Source organism: Botryllus schlosseri, chromosome 16, assembly GCF_051294905.1.
Source record: "Botryllus schlosseri isolate E-star chromosome 16, Bs_hap1, whole genome shotgun sequence".
NCBI classification, from domain to species: domain Eukaryota; kingdom Metazoa; phylum Chordata; class Ascidiacea; order Stolidobranchia; family Styelidae; genus Botryllus; species Botryllus schlosseri.
In genome coordinates, this window is record NC_137251.1 from 21,550,180 (window position 1) to 21,568,868 (window position 18,689).

The window sequence follows — 18,689 nt, forward strand, 5'->3', positions numbered from 1 at the left end:
ATGAAGTTAAAAAACTGCATGGTTTACGAATATTTACCTCAGTGCCAAAGTAATGCTACAAAATGCAATGCTGTTTGGAAACGCCTGAATCTCGTTGGACGATTCAAATGAAGAAATTGAGTGGATGACCATGGAGTACTGCTTTTTGCATCACATGATGGGAATGCACCAGGCCATGTCTACCTACAGTGTTTGAATATACACAAAACATATCCAACTTCTGTAGAGTTGAACATGTTGCAAATGGAGATGGAAAGTACCGGTGTGCATGCTATCATTTTTCTGGAAAAGAATTCATCAAGATCCTGTTTCCGACTCAAACTGTTTGCATGAAGATGTTGACCTACCTTGCCTGGCCGTCTAGTAAAGTTATTTTAAATATTTCAACTGAAATTCATTTACGCATTCTGCCTTGCCCTATTTCAGTTGCAGATATCATCTTTCATGAATTGTATGTTTGCTTATCAATGACACTAGCTGAATTACATAGTTTTAATGTGATTTATAGTGAATTGTGATGTGCCTGATATGATTCAGGGAATGACAATGGCGATGCTTAGTCAGAGGGGGGTTTTTAAGGGGCAAACCCCGTCTCTATAAAATGCGAATTTTTTCTTCAATCTTGAGTGATAGACATCTCCTGCTGTGTTTGTGATACGATCCCCAAGGGGGATAGGATGCCGGACGACCAGTACATCGGCTATTTCTTGCTGTTTTCTTCTTTTATCAGGTCTTTTTTGTTGCTGTAAGAACAGCGACACGGGGATGAGGAGCCCAGAACAACCTCCGGCAGCGTGACTTCGCCGCCTACGTAGATGGTGCGGAAGCTCATCACTACGCAGCCAGCCAACATCACTTTAATTGAAAAAAGTGTTATGTACACTTGTACAGTACAGGTGGCGAAGATTCGGAGATGTTAAGTTGACAAATATTACTACTTAATCAAATATTTCCATGGCTTTCTGAAAAGGGCTCAGTGCCCCCAGGTTGAGAGACCAGGCAAAGCTATCCCTAGATAGCAACTTGTAAATTGGGGGCAAGCTCAAACTACTTCTACGTTTTTTTAAGTATTGTTTGGATGGATTTGTAGCAATCATACGAGTGCACATATCATTAAAATGAAGCGGCGTGGACAGTATCACAGTAGTATAATATATTTTATAATATTATACTCATTAGTGGTGCTATAATCCATTCTGTGTTGATCTTGAAGGCACATCTTTGAATTTTGGGAACTGTCTCTTGTGATTGAGAAGCAATGTCCCCTCAGAATCTACTTGAGTACCGACAATGACTACTTTGACAGCCCGCGGTTAACAGTGCATTCATCAAGTGCTACTAAAAGCAGTTTAATTAAATTTCCTACTTCGAATTGCAGTCCAGCCCGTTCGTAGCTACCAAATACAGGCTGATTTAACCTTGATATGTGGAAAGTGTATTGCTGCAGTGAATTACAGTTCATAAATATTAAATTTGAAATGAAAGCCATTACAAAAATCCCAAGGATTTCTAAGAGAAAAAGTTGTTGCAACAAAGAGCCTACCTCATTTCACAACTGGTTGGATCACGTCACATAATGTTGAGCATGGCTGGAAGCAGAATGCTGATCTGTAGCTATTCTTGCCACAGAGCTTGAACTAGCTACCAATTTCCCATCTGAAAACTAGGAGCTACTGCAATTCTGCAAATATCCTGCGCATAAGCCAAGATCACCTACAGAACCTACACACATCTGGTATTGTCTACACCGCAGATGCGTAGAATTAGTAAGGAGCAAACGCTGCATTAGTTAAGAGAAACCTTGCAAGCTACAACTCAAGTATTCTCCCATGTTATTACCAAGAGCACATGTCAATCCAAAACTATCGTTGGACATGAATGTTCAATCTTGATGATTTCATGTTAAAAGGCAGAAGTCACAATTTTGCACCAGTAACAAGGTAACAGCAACCAAGGTATGATTGATAACATGATTGTACAATGTACAGTGTCTCAAATCACTAGACATACAGCAAAAGGAAAATCTCACAAGGTGAGTTGTTCATGGCAACATAATGGCCTCAGTGGTTGATGGAGTGTGATAACGGCATGGATCAGCACCATTGCACAGGAGAGCAGAGCAACACTCTCGCCTACACACCGTCTCATCAGCGTGGACAATAACATAACCAGTTCCCATCTTGAACCGATCCGACCTAGGTAGGTTGAACAGAATAACACCGTCGGTCTATGGCACATGCCTCCATCCCTGTAACGAGGAAAATATTAGCATTGGAAGCGAGTGAAGCAAAAACTTTAGTACCGGTCTTTCTCTAAATTGTTGGCGATCACGTGTGCACGGACCACGATAAACCTGCCTTCTGTTGGTTGAATGCGTGTTGGCATCTTCCGGCCCATGTGTATGTGATGCTCGGTAAGGTGGCCTTTCGCTGGTTGCAGTAGGCTTGGATTCTTTCGTCTACATGAAATGCCAACACAATAGTGTTGAGTAATATCAGTGAAGAAGCTCCACAGCAAAGCATTAACATTTTTACATAAAAATATCTTGTTTGAAGAGCTTCTTGGAGGTAGCATACATCAATTGAATAGTAAATATCAGGGACGGGCTACATACGGCCCGCGGCGTGATTTTAAGCCGCCCGCAGAACAGTTTCCTTACGGTCGTACATTATATTGTGTCACGCGGCCACAGTATGACGCAATCCCCACTACAAGGTTACTACGGGACGTCAAATTTTTGTGGCTGTAGGTTATTCTAAATGGCATGCGTGTGTGTATATCGTGCAAGAATGGATTTTACGCGCATGTTCGTCAACACGGGAAGGCTTGCATTATTGACTTCAATGGCTATTGAAGTACATTACGTTAATAAATACATTGAATACTGTTTTAGTCTTGATGCTCCAAACTTACATCACATACGAATATTCCTAGGTGGATAAATACCCGTTTAATGTGGCGATTTAGGAACCCAGCCCGCCAAGTACTTCATTTCCCATATACGGCCCGCCGACTGCAGAAGTTGCCCGCCCCTGGTATATATTATTGAGATAAGCCTGAATATTTTTGGCTGAAACTCGTCAATGGTAATCGTTAGCCACTAGTAGAGAATTGGAAAGATATACGATGTTCTTCCCGATTCTCTGCTGGTTGCTGAAGTTAACCCCTGATGAGTGTCAGCCGAAAATATTCGTGTTTCTTACATCGTGACCATACCATTCGAATATCTTGCTGTGTATTCCCCCATAAATGTTGACCATTATCCGGGTAAATGGTTCTCAAAACAGTTTCAGAGAATGCTTTTGGTTAACGAGCTCCAAGAGCAGTTATTCCCAAACTGTGTGCAGTGGCACATTAGCAGGGGTAAGTCTCATATCATAAATGTGCTGCAACTGCTGCTATGTGTCGAAGATAGTGTTTACTTCGTTCCACCCTCGGGTAAATCAATTATTAATCAAATAAATTACTCCACAAAACTTGAGCACACTGCCAGCACCTCAGCTGGCATTGCAATATTACTTCTCACGATTTGTTGCTCAGAGTTTTAGATGGATAGTTAGTCCATTTGACAGCAGGGAATCAAGCAATCTTTATGCAGGACAATAGCTCATTGATGTATGAAACGTTTGGGAACCAAGGACCTAGATAGGACAAGGTTTATGTGATACTTGAACTACATTCCAAGTCAACGAATACCGAATTCTAACAAGTACATTGCTTGCTAAGTGATTAGCTATACAGGCCAGGATGGCAAGCTAATTACCTTGCGAATAGTAAGGTCAGTGACATTAGAAATTTTAGCCATAAGAATTTGCATCAAGTCACATACACGTTAAAGTGACTGCTGCAGAATATTGTCACAGTGCCAGAAAAATAAGTTGCCCAACTGGGTTCCAGAACACCTGTTCTAACCGTCCAGTTTGCGGTTTTTATCCAAAAATTATGAATCGTTTAAGATAATGTGATTAGGACGATCATTCCCCAATTTTAAAAATATGAACCCAGTAAGATCCCTCACCTCTGGGACAGGATTGGTAGCAATAATTGGTGCCGGAGGCATAGCGCCGAAATATCTCTCCCCGTTCTTGACATCAGGACGAGGAGGCTCGCAATTTAACGCCAGCAGTGGCGGGACCACGTCAGGAATAGGCAATAATGGTGGCGGACGATTCTCATGGTGAGAACGGCGGTGAAGATCATGTTTTGCATTTCGAGGGAATGGTCTTTGTGCTATCACGTTTACATCTGTTTTATACCATCTTCGGCCTCTGCTGTCAAGGAAACTTGCAGGCCTGTGAGCCGGCACACGGTCATACCTTGCAGGCAGATGATAATCACGGCGCTGCATGCTCAAATGGTGATGTCGGTGTTGCTGATCATAATCGGATTGAGGTGGGCGCTCATTTACGGGATAACCTTCGCCGGATAAACTGTTGTTGCGAGCCCTTTTTTGAACTGTTGGATCTGGCGGTTCTGACAACTTTCGCTTCCTTTCCATCGGCGGTCCATGGGTTGGATGGTAAGAACGTGTCTGACTCGGATGTGAATTCAGGTCATGTACCTCATGGACGGCAGTGCTCCTGCTACCTCGATCACGATAGTACTCTCCACAGTTTGCGTTCCAATCGTTCAAGTACATATTTCTGTCGAATTTGGGTTCTGTATTCATATTTTCATTCCCTACGGTAGACGTTTCACCGCCAAAAGCTACCGGGCTTGTAGGGCGGAATCTAATATCCCGGTTTCTCGGTGAACAAGGGCGGACATCTTGCTGGTTCACAGATTGCTCTTTGCCAGTACGATTAGCATTAGTTGTAACGTTTTTCTCCACAACTTTGATCGAATTCTTACGATTTTTCGTGGGCCGTTCCTGATTTTTTGACTCGTCGGACAGATATGTGTTTGTGTTTTCGATCTTGGCACTTTTCTGTTCCGTTACCGGAACTTTTCGACAATCACTCGAGTCTTTTTTGGGTGTTTTCTTGACTTTTTTCGAAATAACATCGGGTTGTTTGCCGGTGTCTGTTTTCGTGCAATTTTTCAATTTCTTAGTCTTTTGAGACTTCATCTTTGACGACTTTGCAGTAGTCTGTTTCCCATGTTTTTTCAAGTTTGAAGCCTTTGGTGCCAGTGACTCGCTCGTTTTCAGCAGATCAGAAGCACCAGATTTAGAACAAAGTTTTGTTTTCGTCTGAGCTTTTCTGCTGACGGCTTCGCCACGCAAAGATTCAGAGTCAGCAGACTCTGATTTTGACCGGCGGCGGGTCTTTTGATTTGACAATTTGTCGGATTGCGCCTTGGGTTGCCTTTCAGACTTGCCCTTGGCCGTGGTACTATGCTTTCGACTCATCATGGAAGACGAGTCATTAGCGTCAGTGCTGGTCTTTTTCGACAATTGTAAATCGAAAGAGTTTGATCCTGTTGTGGCAGCTCGTTTTTGTGGTGTCTTTCGAGAGTTTGGTATTTTATCCTCGGCAATGATACTCGTTTTCAGAGTTTCCACGGTTGTTTTGGTTGTTGTAAGGCGAGTGCGATTACTGGTGGTCGAGTTAGGAATATCCGAATCTGATGACGAAGAAGACGAACTAGAGCTGCTACTGGACGAGCTGGAGTCAGAACTTGCATCGATAACTCTGTCTTTACTAGAATCTTCCTTAGCGGCGACAATAGACGCATCCTCAGCAATGATACTCGTTGTTAGAGTTTCTGCTGTTGTTTTGGTTTTTGTAAGGTGAGTGCGATTACTGGCGATCGAGTTTGGAATATCGGAATCTGAATCAGATGACGAAGAAGACGAACTGGAGCTGCTACTGGAATCGGAGTCAGAGCTTACATCGATAACTCTGTTTTTACTCGAATCTTTCTTAGTTGCGACAATAGGCTCGTCGTCACTGTCTTCAAATATAACTAGACTAGATTTTTTCACACTTCCCGCCGCAATCATTTCCCTCTTCTTCAGATATCTAGAAACTTGCTGTTGGATCTTGGAAGAGCAGTTACCGTTTGATTTCGTGCAAGCGGCGTGTTTTGGTGGCACTAGCAAAATTGGCGCGATCGTGTTAGCTTCCTTTTTCAGAGTGGAAAATTTGGCCGGCGTTTTTTTAAAAGATTTGACACCTTTATGAGTATCTGTTAAGAAGTTAGTGGATGGTGCGTTAAATTTCATTTTCTTCGTCGGCACGTCATCTTTGCTCGTAGACTTGGTCCGATTTCTTGTACCGCCAGTAATATCGGAGTTGTCACCACGTGGCTTTAAGTGACTCTTTTCCGGTTTCGGTGCGTCGTGCGTAGAGTGCTTTTCAGTTTGATTTTTCAATATTGTCGCAAAGCCGATTACAGATGGAGTTTTCGTTGGGGTTTTTGAACTGGAAGTATTAGCGACTGGACGTCTTGGTTTTGGTGTGTCATGTTCAGACAGCTTTACGGTTGTGTTTTCCAATGTTTTCACCTGCCCGTGTGTAGTAGGCCTAACTGTCATTCTTTCCAGCACCACAGTCGGAGACCTATACTCCTTTTGAATGTTTTTTGTCGCACTACAGATCGTTTCTTCTTTTTGTGGAACTTCGACCACGTTTCTCGAACGGTCAGTCCTTTTTTCCTTATCTGGCTGTTTGGCTTTGTTTATATTTTCCTCAGTTCTTTTCGGAGTCTGCATCCTCACACTGACATTTGTGTTTTCGCTCCGAAATGCATCTTCATCATTAGGCGTTGGACGAGCTTTTGCGGAAGTGCTTGAAGCTTCACTACTTTCCCCTTCGCCAGGAATTAACATCGAAGATGAGTCGGACTGTATTACAGACGGAGTGGGAGATGGATTGATGCCCATTGATTTATGAGGAATACCAGTCTGCAAAGAAACATCAACATGAACAGTAGGGTTGTCCAAAATTTGGAAAATCTTACAAATCCTCCGTTGTAATGTCTTATTCTAAAGATTATTGATAAAAAACGACAACGGGCCTAAAAGAAACTCACAGGAAGGCCGTTAAGATTTCGTGCAAAGCGTTTGAAAGTAGCTGCCTAAGAATGGGCGTGCCACCGACCATAGAACGGCGTGAAGACTAGTAATCACGAAATCACGGCTCTTGATTTGCTAATCGGCTATGCTTCAATGGCCACGAGAGCAGCAGCTTGTTGATTAGGTGATCAAGAAGTCTGCTACCGGCGGCGATTGTGGAAGCGCATTGCATGTAGGTTGGCAGATAATGGTTTAGGATTGATTCAGGGTATGTTGAGGTACGTAATACATGAAGAACAAACAACAGCTGCTTCACAAAAACGTCCAAAGCATGACCGCTTTATTGTGAAGGAATCCGCCGCAGCCTATATGCCTTGTTTTCAACGAGGGAAAGCATAGGCGCTTATGCAAGTGGCGATGGATTCCTAGTTTTAGAAAGGATATATCATTATTGAATACAAATATAAAGCTTAACAACGACACTATTAGTTGTGTGATCTTATTGGGCTCAGGTTGTAGTACATAGTTGAAGTTTTGAATGCTCTAAGAATCGGCGGGTTATGCTTGGCACTTATCAGATGCTTACATCAAATTGTATTCACTTGCAAGTGTTGTCAAAGTCCTTAATGATGACGCAGGAAAGCGGTGTAATAGTAAGTACATACTATGCTGGATATGATATGTCAATGATATGGCAAAGTCCTTAATAAACGCGCAGAAAAGGAATGTAAAGGTAAGCACAGAAAATACTGCATAGTGCATAGTATCCAGCATAGTTTGTATATCATATCAAGCACAGTATGTGTGTACTTACATTTACACCTCGTTTCTGCGGCATCATTTGGGACTTTGAAAACACTTACAAGTGAATTCAATTTGCTGTAAACATCTGATAAGTGCCAGGCCTAACCGTCTGATTCAGCGGATCCCTAGAGCATTCACAACTTCAACTATGTACTACAACCTGAGCCCAATAAGATCACACAAATTATAGTGTCGTTGTTATTCTTTATATTTGTATTCAATAATGATATATCCGTTCTGAAACTAGGAATCCATCGCCACTTCCATAAGCACCTATGCTTTCCCTCGTTGAAAACAAGGCATATAGGCTACGGCGGTTTCCTTCACAGTAAAGCGGTCATGCTTTAGACGTTTTTGTGAAGCAGCTGTGGTTTGTTCATCATGTATTTGGTTTGTTCATCATGCATTTCGTACCTCAACATACCCTGAATCAATCCTAAATCATAATCTGTCAACCTACATACAATGCGCTTTCAGAATCGCCGCCGGTAGCAGACTACTTGATCACCTAATCAGCAAGCTGCTGCTGTCGTGGTCATTGAAGCATAGCAAATTAGCCAATCAAGAGCCGTGGTTTCGTGATTACTTGTCTTCTCGCCGTTCTATGGTCGGTGGCACGCCCATTCTTCAGCAGCTACTTTCAAACGCTTTGCACGAAATCTTAACGGCCTCCTTGTGAGCTTCTTTTAGGTCTAATGTCGTTTTTTATCAATAATCTATAGAATAAGACATTACAACGGAGGATTTGTAAGATTTTCCAAATTTTGGACAACCCTAATGAACAGCTATAAATTGGCAGCTTAAAATTTTGATGGCACTAAAGGTAGGAATCTAGCCTCTACATTAATAATTATTCCCAATAACTGCAGCGCTCATGATAAAATGGTACCGTAGTGATGACAATTCGTCTATATTTATGCTTGGAGGATTTTCAATACACTCTTCCCGAGAATAGTTCTCGTGGGGCCTACGATAATTTATCGTAGGCCCCGGTTCACGGTACTGGTGCTACTGATAAACAGCGCTGGATTATCGGGATCCAAGAGTCATTGTTTTAAACCGAACTGGTCATTGTGATGCGTCGCTGCGATTGTTCAGAACAATGCCGATTTTCAGACTTTGAGGTGTATTTCAAGGGGGTTTCATTGCCCTGATCAGATTTTAATGTATATTTTCGGAATTAGTGCAACGGTAGCTTTCAAATAAGACCAACTTTATTGAATTTAGGCACGCGGGTCGTCAGCTATGGGATTAGCAATTATGCTGCGTTCAGATTGCTGAGCAGTAATTTCCTCCGGGCAAGCAAGCGTGACGACGGGTGTTGGGTATCTATCCGTAGGTTATTTATCTATACTAATACGCACTAAATACTCATATTTCAAAGGTTGAACTCGCTAGCGGTTTTTATCAGCCTATTCATCTTTTCAAAGAATTATCAGACTTTGACAACTAGATAATTCTGGTTGTCTAATTTCACTAAACTAGAGCGAAATTGCGGTAATCTAATTCTAATTGATATTTGATATGGTTTCATGCGCGAATTCTAATTCTAATCTAATTTGTAGTCCACGAGCAATGTTCTACTTTTTAAAACTTTACCTTAGTACAACAGCGTTCTGACTAACATGGGCGATACTCATGGTCACCACAAAAGAAGTAATATTTTATTGAAGTAGTACAATTACAACAAAAAATAGCATGATCGTAAACATTTCATTTTAAGCTATTTTTATGAGCTGCGCACGATACCAGACAACGCTCTACATCGACTAATGAATCGATATTGGGGCTAGCCAGACATATTATTCACTGAAAGACTATCTCATCCTAAAGTTTGATCTTATGGGGAACATCCTATGTCGTTTTCTAAGCGTCTCTGTCTTGGCAGTGTCTGGGCCATTTCACGTCAAGGCAATGTTCATAACTGCTTATTGATATCAGCTGACTCTTTATCGATGGAATGCATTTGCCATCACGGAAGCTGTTTCAGCTAGTGTGGAATAGTGTTGTTGGGCACAGGCTAATAGCTTATTTTGAAGGAACAACAATAATTTGAAACTGAAATCAATTTTAGCATTTTAAAATGCTTCATTTCACCTATTTCTAAAATCTCAAATCAGATCGCCGGCCACGATTGCGGTGACCCCAGGTATAGTAAAAAACGAGCCAAGCTTGGTGTACAGACGCTATCCATTCTCATGGTTATGGGAATGCACTGTAATTTGATGTGGACTGAATTTTGCTGTATTCATTTCCCATCCACAATTTCTCCCAATAGTCCCAATTACCAAGTTTTTGTGAATTCAGTACCATAATTCTAATTCTAATCTAATTTAGAAAAAACTGCGTACAGTAGCTCTAATTCTAATCTAATACAAAAAAGCTGAAAATTTTCTAGCTGTCCAAGTTAATTAATCATGTTTTAACATTTCTCGTACCACTTTGCACCGATTCACTTGGTTACTTTTATTGTGCTCAGTACAGTGCTACAGTTTGGACGCTCCATTCTAACTATACCCAAGCAGTTAAAGCAGAATTATATGGATTGGACATTCATGAATAACACAAGCACATCACTCCAACAAAAATTCAACGTGTGCAGAAGATACTCACCATGCGGTAATAATTCTTGTACAGAACCTCATTATTGACTCTGGAGCAGGTTTGTCGTATAACTTGAGTATTCATAAGTTTCTTGTAGAGATCATCTGAAGCTGTGTAACACCAGGAATCCCCGTATTTATTTTGAATCAAAATTGTAACCTGCAAGGAACAATTTGAGACATTATGGTGAATCAACATAAATTTCCTAATAGAAGCATAGCCATTATTTCTGTTCTGCAGCACACTATTATATGAATACTTGAAGAGCTTCTTGAGATACAGAACTTCAATACACAATTGAATAGTAAATTCATATTGAAATGAGCCCGAATATTTTCGGCTGACCCTCATCAGGGGTAGCCGTCAGCAGATAGTTCGTGCACCATCTAAAAAATAGACCAACATTGAACGCTCTCGTTTTCGAAATTTCATGCTGGTGAAGTCATATTCTGTGATACGATTGTTGATATACGATGTTCTTTTCCATTCTTTACTAGCTGCTGACGATTACCCCTGACGAGTGTCAGCCGAAGATATTCGGGTTCATTTCAATATGAGTATACTAATTCAATTATATGGATACATAAAACAATGGACCGCAATGAGGCAAAACCATGGCGTACAAAGATATCAGGACATCAATAGTCGCCTTTTCAGCTTACGGAACGGCAAAATTACAAAAAATAATTTGCAGATCGGTTGATGTAAAAAATTTCAGATCAGTCGAAGATGTACGCCAATTGTGCAACGTGTTTAGAGGACGACTCTTTCTAAAATTGACAACTAATTTAATGTCGGCCTTGCTAGTGAGCCAGGAGGCTGATTTAACCGATTTTTCCAACAGTTCACAACAGGAGATGTCTTGAGTCTATTATAAACCGACATTTTTCAAATTTCATTTCAGAAAATCTAAATCTTCTAGATTTCTTTACGCCTGATGCCCAAGATGGCATCAGATAGTCGAAATCGATGCATCAGTGCGTCAAGTCGATCAACTAGAAACATTTCAGCTTTTCCGAACTAGATTAGAAGTAGAATTAGTGAATTCACAAAAACATGGCAGTTGAATCAAGTCTCGAATGATAAAAAAAATTTAACTAAATTCAAGTTCATTTGCATAATCATGAGAATGGCAAATGTTTGTATACGAAGTTTGCCTTGTTTTGCACTATACAGTTCTTGTGTAGCATTTTCTGGAAAATCAGAAATTAGAATTAAAATTCGATCATAGAAACAGTTTACCGGTATATATCAGAATATGATTAGATCACTGGCATTTCACTCCAGTCTAATTATTCAACTAGGATTATCTAATTGTCAAAGTCTGTCAGTGCGTCAGCGTGGTTACCAGGGACCCAGGGTCAGGATGTCAACCAGGCAACTACCTTCTAGTGCAGCTGTGCAGGGGTTCTCAACCGGTGCCAGTCCATCACAAGTCTTCTGCCGGCCCGCCAGATATATTAGAATGTTATATCTCAATTCCAAAATGATTGGGTGCTTGTTGATTAGAGAAATAAATATCCAATTTTAAATTTATTTAGAAGGAACGTATTTTTGCATGCTGTCGCAATATATAGAGAGTTTGTGGTTTCCTTGAGGCGTCTGTCACAATGGTAACTGTCAAAAAGTAGTCTGCAAGTCATTTGTGAAAACCCCGGAGACGTTTTAACAAACTTCAGTTACATTTCTTCTAAAGGACCCCAAACAATCACAATCAAGTTAGTGGAGCTTCACATTGCAGAAACTTCAATAGAATCACGTATAAATAAATATCTACAAAATCATGGAGTTGTCGTAATCGTAATTAAATTTAGGGTTAATTTCAGTTTTTGAAGTTTTACCAGTCCGTGAGGTCAGAAAGGTAGAGAACCACTGTTCCAGCTGTATCCCGATCTTATAGGCCGATTTTATCATGAATTATTGAACATTTTTGAAAATTGAAAATCAAGAATTGTTTGAACACAAGACACCGATTCCATACAGCATACAGGTAGAGTGATACACCTGATAGAGCCGTGTAACAGCTGATAGCTGATACAGCTTTATATCCACAGGGTGATACAGCTGATACAGCTTTATATCCACAGGGTGATACAGCTGGTACAGCTTTATATCCACAGGGTGATACAGCTGATACAGCTTTATATCCACAGGGTGATACAGCTGATACAGCTTTATATCCACAGCGTGATACAGCTTTATATCCACAGAGTGATACAGCTGATACAGCTGGTACAGCTGATACAGCTTTATATCCACAGGGCCGATTATAACTGCGTAAAGCTACATGCTACTGTGTGTTACACCAAAATAGAAGATCTAATACGAAGCCTCAAGAAGTTGAAACAAATTGATATGGTACAATACACTACCCATCTACACATCCGTGAGAATATATAAATGCATGAACTATGTTCGTACAAGAGGTTTGATTAAAGGTGAGCACTGCGTAATGTGAGCACTGAGCCGTCTAAGAAACAAGGATACGTTGCTATGAGATTAATCTACTATTACTATGACAACGTAAGCTGTGATCGCTTCGTTTGCGGTCAATTTACAATCAGTGAATGACATGGTTGGCCTCAGCCCTCAGAAGACAGCGGCGTACCGCAAACAATCCGAACATACATAAGATAGGGTGATTTAATCGACACCGTTTACTTGATGACTCAAAATTGACTCGCAAATTCTGCTTCGAGTCACGAGTCAATTGACATTTATGAAGCGCCGAGTTATGTCAAGTCAAGTCATTTTTGCAAAGTGACTCGAGTCAAGTCACAACTCCTAGTCGCTTCGACATCTTCCTTTCTTTTCATTGTATCGCATTTTTTGTGGTGTATTGAACTGATAAAATTGCTAATAAACCAATGATGATGATGAAAAGTCATACGAAAAAGTTTGACTCGAGTCTGACACGAGTCAAGTCATGACTCGAGTCATCCCAACACTGGGGTGTGGTAGGCCATACTTGACATCATTTTACCAACAATTATTGCATACTTCTGATCCGGTCGAAATTTCCAATTCGCATGCTTTCACCATCAGCGTCTGCTTTCTCGAGGTAAACGCTCGTTCCCACGTTGCATACGGAGTGACTTCATCCAAAACTTGTACTTTCCTTCTCTTCACTTTCATGAGAGAATTGGCTTTAGCTGCCGACATTCCAAAAGGTCTCGGCATAAACACTGCATCCATTCCGGTCAGTCAGTTTTCTACGAGTCTTATTTGTGAGAAGAGAAAATAAAAGAGTCGTTGAGTAAAATTGCTTTTCCATCTCTTATAACCCTTGCTAGGCTAGGTAATTGACGTACATCGTTCGATCATGCATCGTAAGGACTCTAGTCTATACTAGTTGCCAAAGCAGATAGGACTGTGTGTCGGATTAGTTTGGCAATTTTGATACAACAGGCAAGGACTTGGCCACCGGGGAAGTTCAACCCGTGGATATACTCAGATCATAGCAATTTACAACGTTGATCAAGATAGCGTAATGGTTAAGCGTCCGGCTTCTTGATCGGTAGGTCGTGGGTTCGATTCCCGGCCGGGTCAGACCAAAGACCTGAGGCCCCGTGGATATACTCAGATATCGCAGATATCGCAGGTATCGCAGATATCACTACTGTGGATATACTCAGATATCGCAGATATCGCAGATATCATTGTGGATATACTCAGATATCGCAGATATCACCAAAAACCGCAGACATCGAGGTCATATAAAGGTCACGCTTCGTTTAGAGCGCAGATATCACGTCTTAAGCATGTCTAGGTCGATTGAGTGCGCGATATCAGGTCCGGACCATGCCTGGGGGAATTTTGTGCGCAGATATCAGCTCTGGAGCATGTGCGGATACAAATAGTGCGCAGATATCAGGTCTGGACCATACCTGGGCTCTTTTGGTGCGCAGATATCAGCTCCGGAGCATGTCCGAATACAAATAGTGCGCAGATATCAGGTCTGGACCATACCTGGGCTCTTTTGGTGCGCAGATATCAGCTCCGGAGCATGTCTGAATACAAATAGTGCGCAGATATCAGGTCTGGACCATACCTGGGCTCTTTTGGTGCGCAGATATCAGCTCCGGAGCATGTCCGAATACAAATAGTGCGCAGATATCAGGTCTGGACCATACCTGGGCTCTTTTGGTGCGCAGATATCAGCTCCGGAGCATGTCCGAATACAAATAGTGCGCAGATATCAGGTCTGGACCATACCTGGGCTCTTTTGGTGCGCAAATATCAGCTCCGGAGCATGTCCGAATACAAATAGGGTGCAGATATCAGGTCTGGACCATGCCTGAGTACTTTTGGTGCGCAGATATCAGCTCCAGAGCATGTCCGGATACAAATGGTGCGCAGATATCAGCACCTATATGAGCATTGAACATATAATGCCCTAACCAGTGCGCAGATATCAGGTTTGGCGTCTTTTTCATGCGCAGATGTTAGCTTCGGAGCATGTCCGGATACAAATAGAGCGTTGCGACGGTCAACTTAATCGAATACGCAGGTAGGGCTAGTCGACAAACATGGTAAATACTGTTTAAACAGCTAAATGAGAAACTCCGACCATCTGCGCTTTGTTCGGCTCACGCATTAGCACGAAATCCGAGCCGTGTCGGATTCTTCGGGAATTGTGTATATTGGTAGTTAATCCGAGAATTATCAACGAAAAACTCAAATAACTCCGCTTCTACTAGTTGGAATTGATTCAAATTTGTTTTGCATCGTCTTTGAAGAAAATTCAACAATTTCGGGGGGTTGACAGGAAAATTTGAAATTTTTAAAACATATTTTCTAATAAATTAAAAATTTAAATTGGCTCTGCGGTGGCTTATATACTTGTTAGAATTGAACCAAATTTGGCGTGCAACGGTTTTTAGGGTAACCTGACAATTTAATCAGTGAATGGCTGGAATCCGGAAAAAAAGTTATTTTTGAACGACACTGTACTCATGACACACAAAACCTGAAAGTACCTCAGATTTAAACCGCGGTATAAATACAGTAGCCTAGCCTATAACATTTTAATCTAAATTCTGCATGCTCATAGTAACGTAGAATGGTATGCACGTATAGGCACGTAGGATTTATGACCGCTATATAATTCTTAGTTAGGTTATGTTTTCTTGTACCACTCTTCTCCGCCCTTCGGGTGTGAATACACACTCTTTTCGCAAGGAGTGTGAGGCTATTTGAACATTTATCATGGCAATTATTCTTATAAACGTGATAGAAACATGTGCCAATGCTACTCTCTACTTTACAAAATACAAAGTGTAAAAAAGTATTATTATTTCCTTAAAATTTTTTCAAGTAGAATTGGATGTAGTACAAAGATATATAACCACTAGAGCAGGGGTGTGAAACATACGACCGGACGATTTTATCCGACCCGCGAAAAAATTTCGATTTGATGGAAAAAAGCTTGTATTATCCTGCATATTTCTGACAAATGTTGAGATTTTTAGTCCGTGAAACTTCTATTAAATAATCCCTCAATGCAGCAAAGGTAAAATATGTGCATAGGCCACATTTTACCTATTATTTTGTGGTTTCACTCTAGCAGTATTAGCAAAAATTCGGTGACATTGACACGCAATTCCGGGAAGCCAAAATGGAGAACACTGAGTTCAGAGTTTTATGGAAAAATTGACCTAGAATTGACCTAGAAGAAGCGAAAACGCCAATGTGAAATCGTTGCATGCATGAATATATGGAGAATATAGTAGTTACAAAAATGTAATTCAAATACCTGCGTTCGCACTACTGTATCACTTCTGACTGAAAAGGTTCCCGACCACCAGAGGAAAACGAATCGCGATTTAAATGAACCGAATTCCAACGGCCACGTCTACAGTTAAATCTCTTGTATTCCTCCCAACGCATACGCAGAGTTAACGCCAGATTACGACTGAAACAAGGCGATCATAGAAATATGCTGATGTCGTCGTAAGAGCCCCTGTTTTAGCGGTTTGTAACTATATTCAACCAGTCAATATTTGTATTTTTGCAAATTCCATTGTTTGCGAATAAACGTGTCGCTTGAATAGAACCCCTAATCCCCTATGTTCTGAAGGTTTGAATGCGGCCCGCGAAACAACTTGAGTTTGACAACCCTGCACTAGAGTAGCCTAAGTGATGCAAGCAGGCAAAATCTGCCAGAGGACTCCAAAATAACTGTAAGTGGTTTGTTACTGGTCAGCTCTGACCAGTGACCAGGCCTGACCATTTCCATCCAGACATGATGTGGAGTTGATATCGACCAAAGAAATACGCTCAGGCATGGTCCAAACCTGACATCTGCGCAATATTTGTATCCATACATACTCCGGGTCTGATATCTGCGTATCGCTTGGCGTCAGACATGCTGCGGACCCATGACATATGCCGCCCTATTTCTTGTCGCATTCTTTTTCTATACTATCTTCTTTACTTTCATTCAGTGTGCATGCCTCCTCTTTACATCGCCTAGGCCAAGGTGGGTGTCAGATTCCATAGACTACTCCTTGTCGCTTCGACATCTTCCTGTCTTTTCATTGTATCGCATTTTGTGGTGTATTGAACTGATAAAATTGCTAATAAACCAATGATGATGACCTGATATCAATGCAGGAAACAGCGCCAGGTATGGTCTAGACCTGATATCTGCGCACTATTTGTATTCGGACATGCTCCAGAGCTGATATCTGCGCACAAAATTCCCCCAGGCATGGTCCGGACCTGATATCTGCGCACTATTTGTATCCGGACATGCTCCAGAGCTGATATCTGCGCACAAAATTCCCCCAGGCATGGTCCGGACCTGATATCTGCGCACCAAAAGAATCCAGGTATGGTCCAGACCTGATATCTGCGCACTATTTGTATTCGGACATGCTCCGGAGCTGATATCTGCGCACAAAATTCCCCCAGGCATGGTCCGGACCTGATATCTGCGCACTGAATCGACCTAGACATGCTTAAGACGTGATATCTGCGCTCTAAACGAAGCGTGACCTTTATATGACCTCGATGTCTGCGGATTTTGGTGATATCTGCGATATCTGAGTATATCCACAATGATATCTGCGATATCTGCGATATCTGAGTATATCCACAGTAGTGATATCTGCGATATCTGCGATACCTGCGATATCTGCGATATCTGAGTATATCCACGGGGCCAGACCTGATTAGTAACACTGGTATCCATGGCTTCCCTGCTTGGCGCTCACGCATTACTGGGATAGCATGGAGGGGTGGTGCATGACTTAGAAAGTCGTAAAGGCTATATCTGCACTTCCTTGTCCAGCGGCATATGCACATCATGCACTCATGGTATGCATATGCGCTGATCGTGTGTATGTATATCATGAGTCGGTGTATATGCCGCAAAAACATCAAGGACAAAAATAAACTACGTCCTTTCCTTTATGCTCAGATCTTGTCCGATAGGACACTATGCTCAGATACGCAGATATCGCAGGTATCGCAGATATCACTACTATGGATATACTCAGATATCACAGATATCGCCGATATCACTGTGGATATACTCAGATATCGCAGATATCACAAAAACAGCAGACATAGAGGTCATATACAGGTCACACGTTGTGTGCAACGTGATCTAGGGCACAGAAATCACGTCTGAAGCATGACTGGGTCCATTCAGTGCGAAGATATCAGGTTCGGACCATCTCTGGGGTATTTGCTGCGCAGATATCAGCTCTGGAGCATGTCCACATAAAAATAGTGCGCATATATTAGGTCTGAGGCATGTTTGGCGCTGTTTCGTGTGCAGATATCAGCTCCGTAGCATGTCGGGCGTCAAACAGAGCGCATATATTGTCCAGTAGTAAGGAGAATTGCCCCGTGGATATTTGAGGGGGTTTCGGGGATAGAAGACCACGACGAAGATGACCAAAATTGTTCATAAAAGTGTTTTTATGTACTAAACCTTCATTTGGGTCACAAGCATCGAAGTTTCCTGACAATTTTTCAAATATGAACAACCCTAATATATATCAGCTTTTGTTGCGCAAATATCAGTTCCCGGGCATATCTGGCGCTATAACGAGTGCACAGACACCCGGTCTGGACTATACCTGCGTTCATTTAGTGCTCAGATATCAGGTCCGAGCCGTGTCTGGGGGTGCCCAAATATCAGCTCCGGAGCATGTCCGGATGCCTTGTGGATATATACCACTGAGCTACTCATCTATATACTCAGATATCGCAGATATCACAAAAACGACTGACGTAGAGGTAATATAAAGGTCACGCGTTGTTTGTACCTGCACGAATTTCGTGTGTGAACTCCAGGGCCTACGGGACCCGG

The 18,689-nt window shown here is 41.7% G+C and overlaps 1 protein-coding gene across 1 annotated transcript; it reads right to left on the reverse strand.

The window, feature by feature from the left end:
- Window positions 1-1,815: 1,815 nt before the first annotated feature.
- On the reverse strand, window positions 1,816-13,675 carry LOC145459352 (uncharacterized). The gene is made up of 5 exons (XM_080338003.1): window positions 13,367-13,675; window positions 10,376-10,525; window positions 4,019-6,847; window positions 2,303-2,458; window positions 1,816-2,248 (listed from the first exon to the last, which is right to left on the reverse strand). The coding sequence occupies exons 1-5, from the start codon at window positions 13,559-13,561 to the stop codon at window positions 2,228-2,230; spliced, it is 3,351 nt and encodes a 1,116-aa protein (XP_080194129.1). The 5' UTR covers window positions 13,562-13,675; the 3' UTR covers window positions 1,816-2,227.
- Between the last annotated feature and the right edge of the window lie 5,014 nt (window positions 13,676-18,689).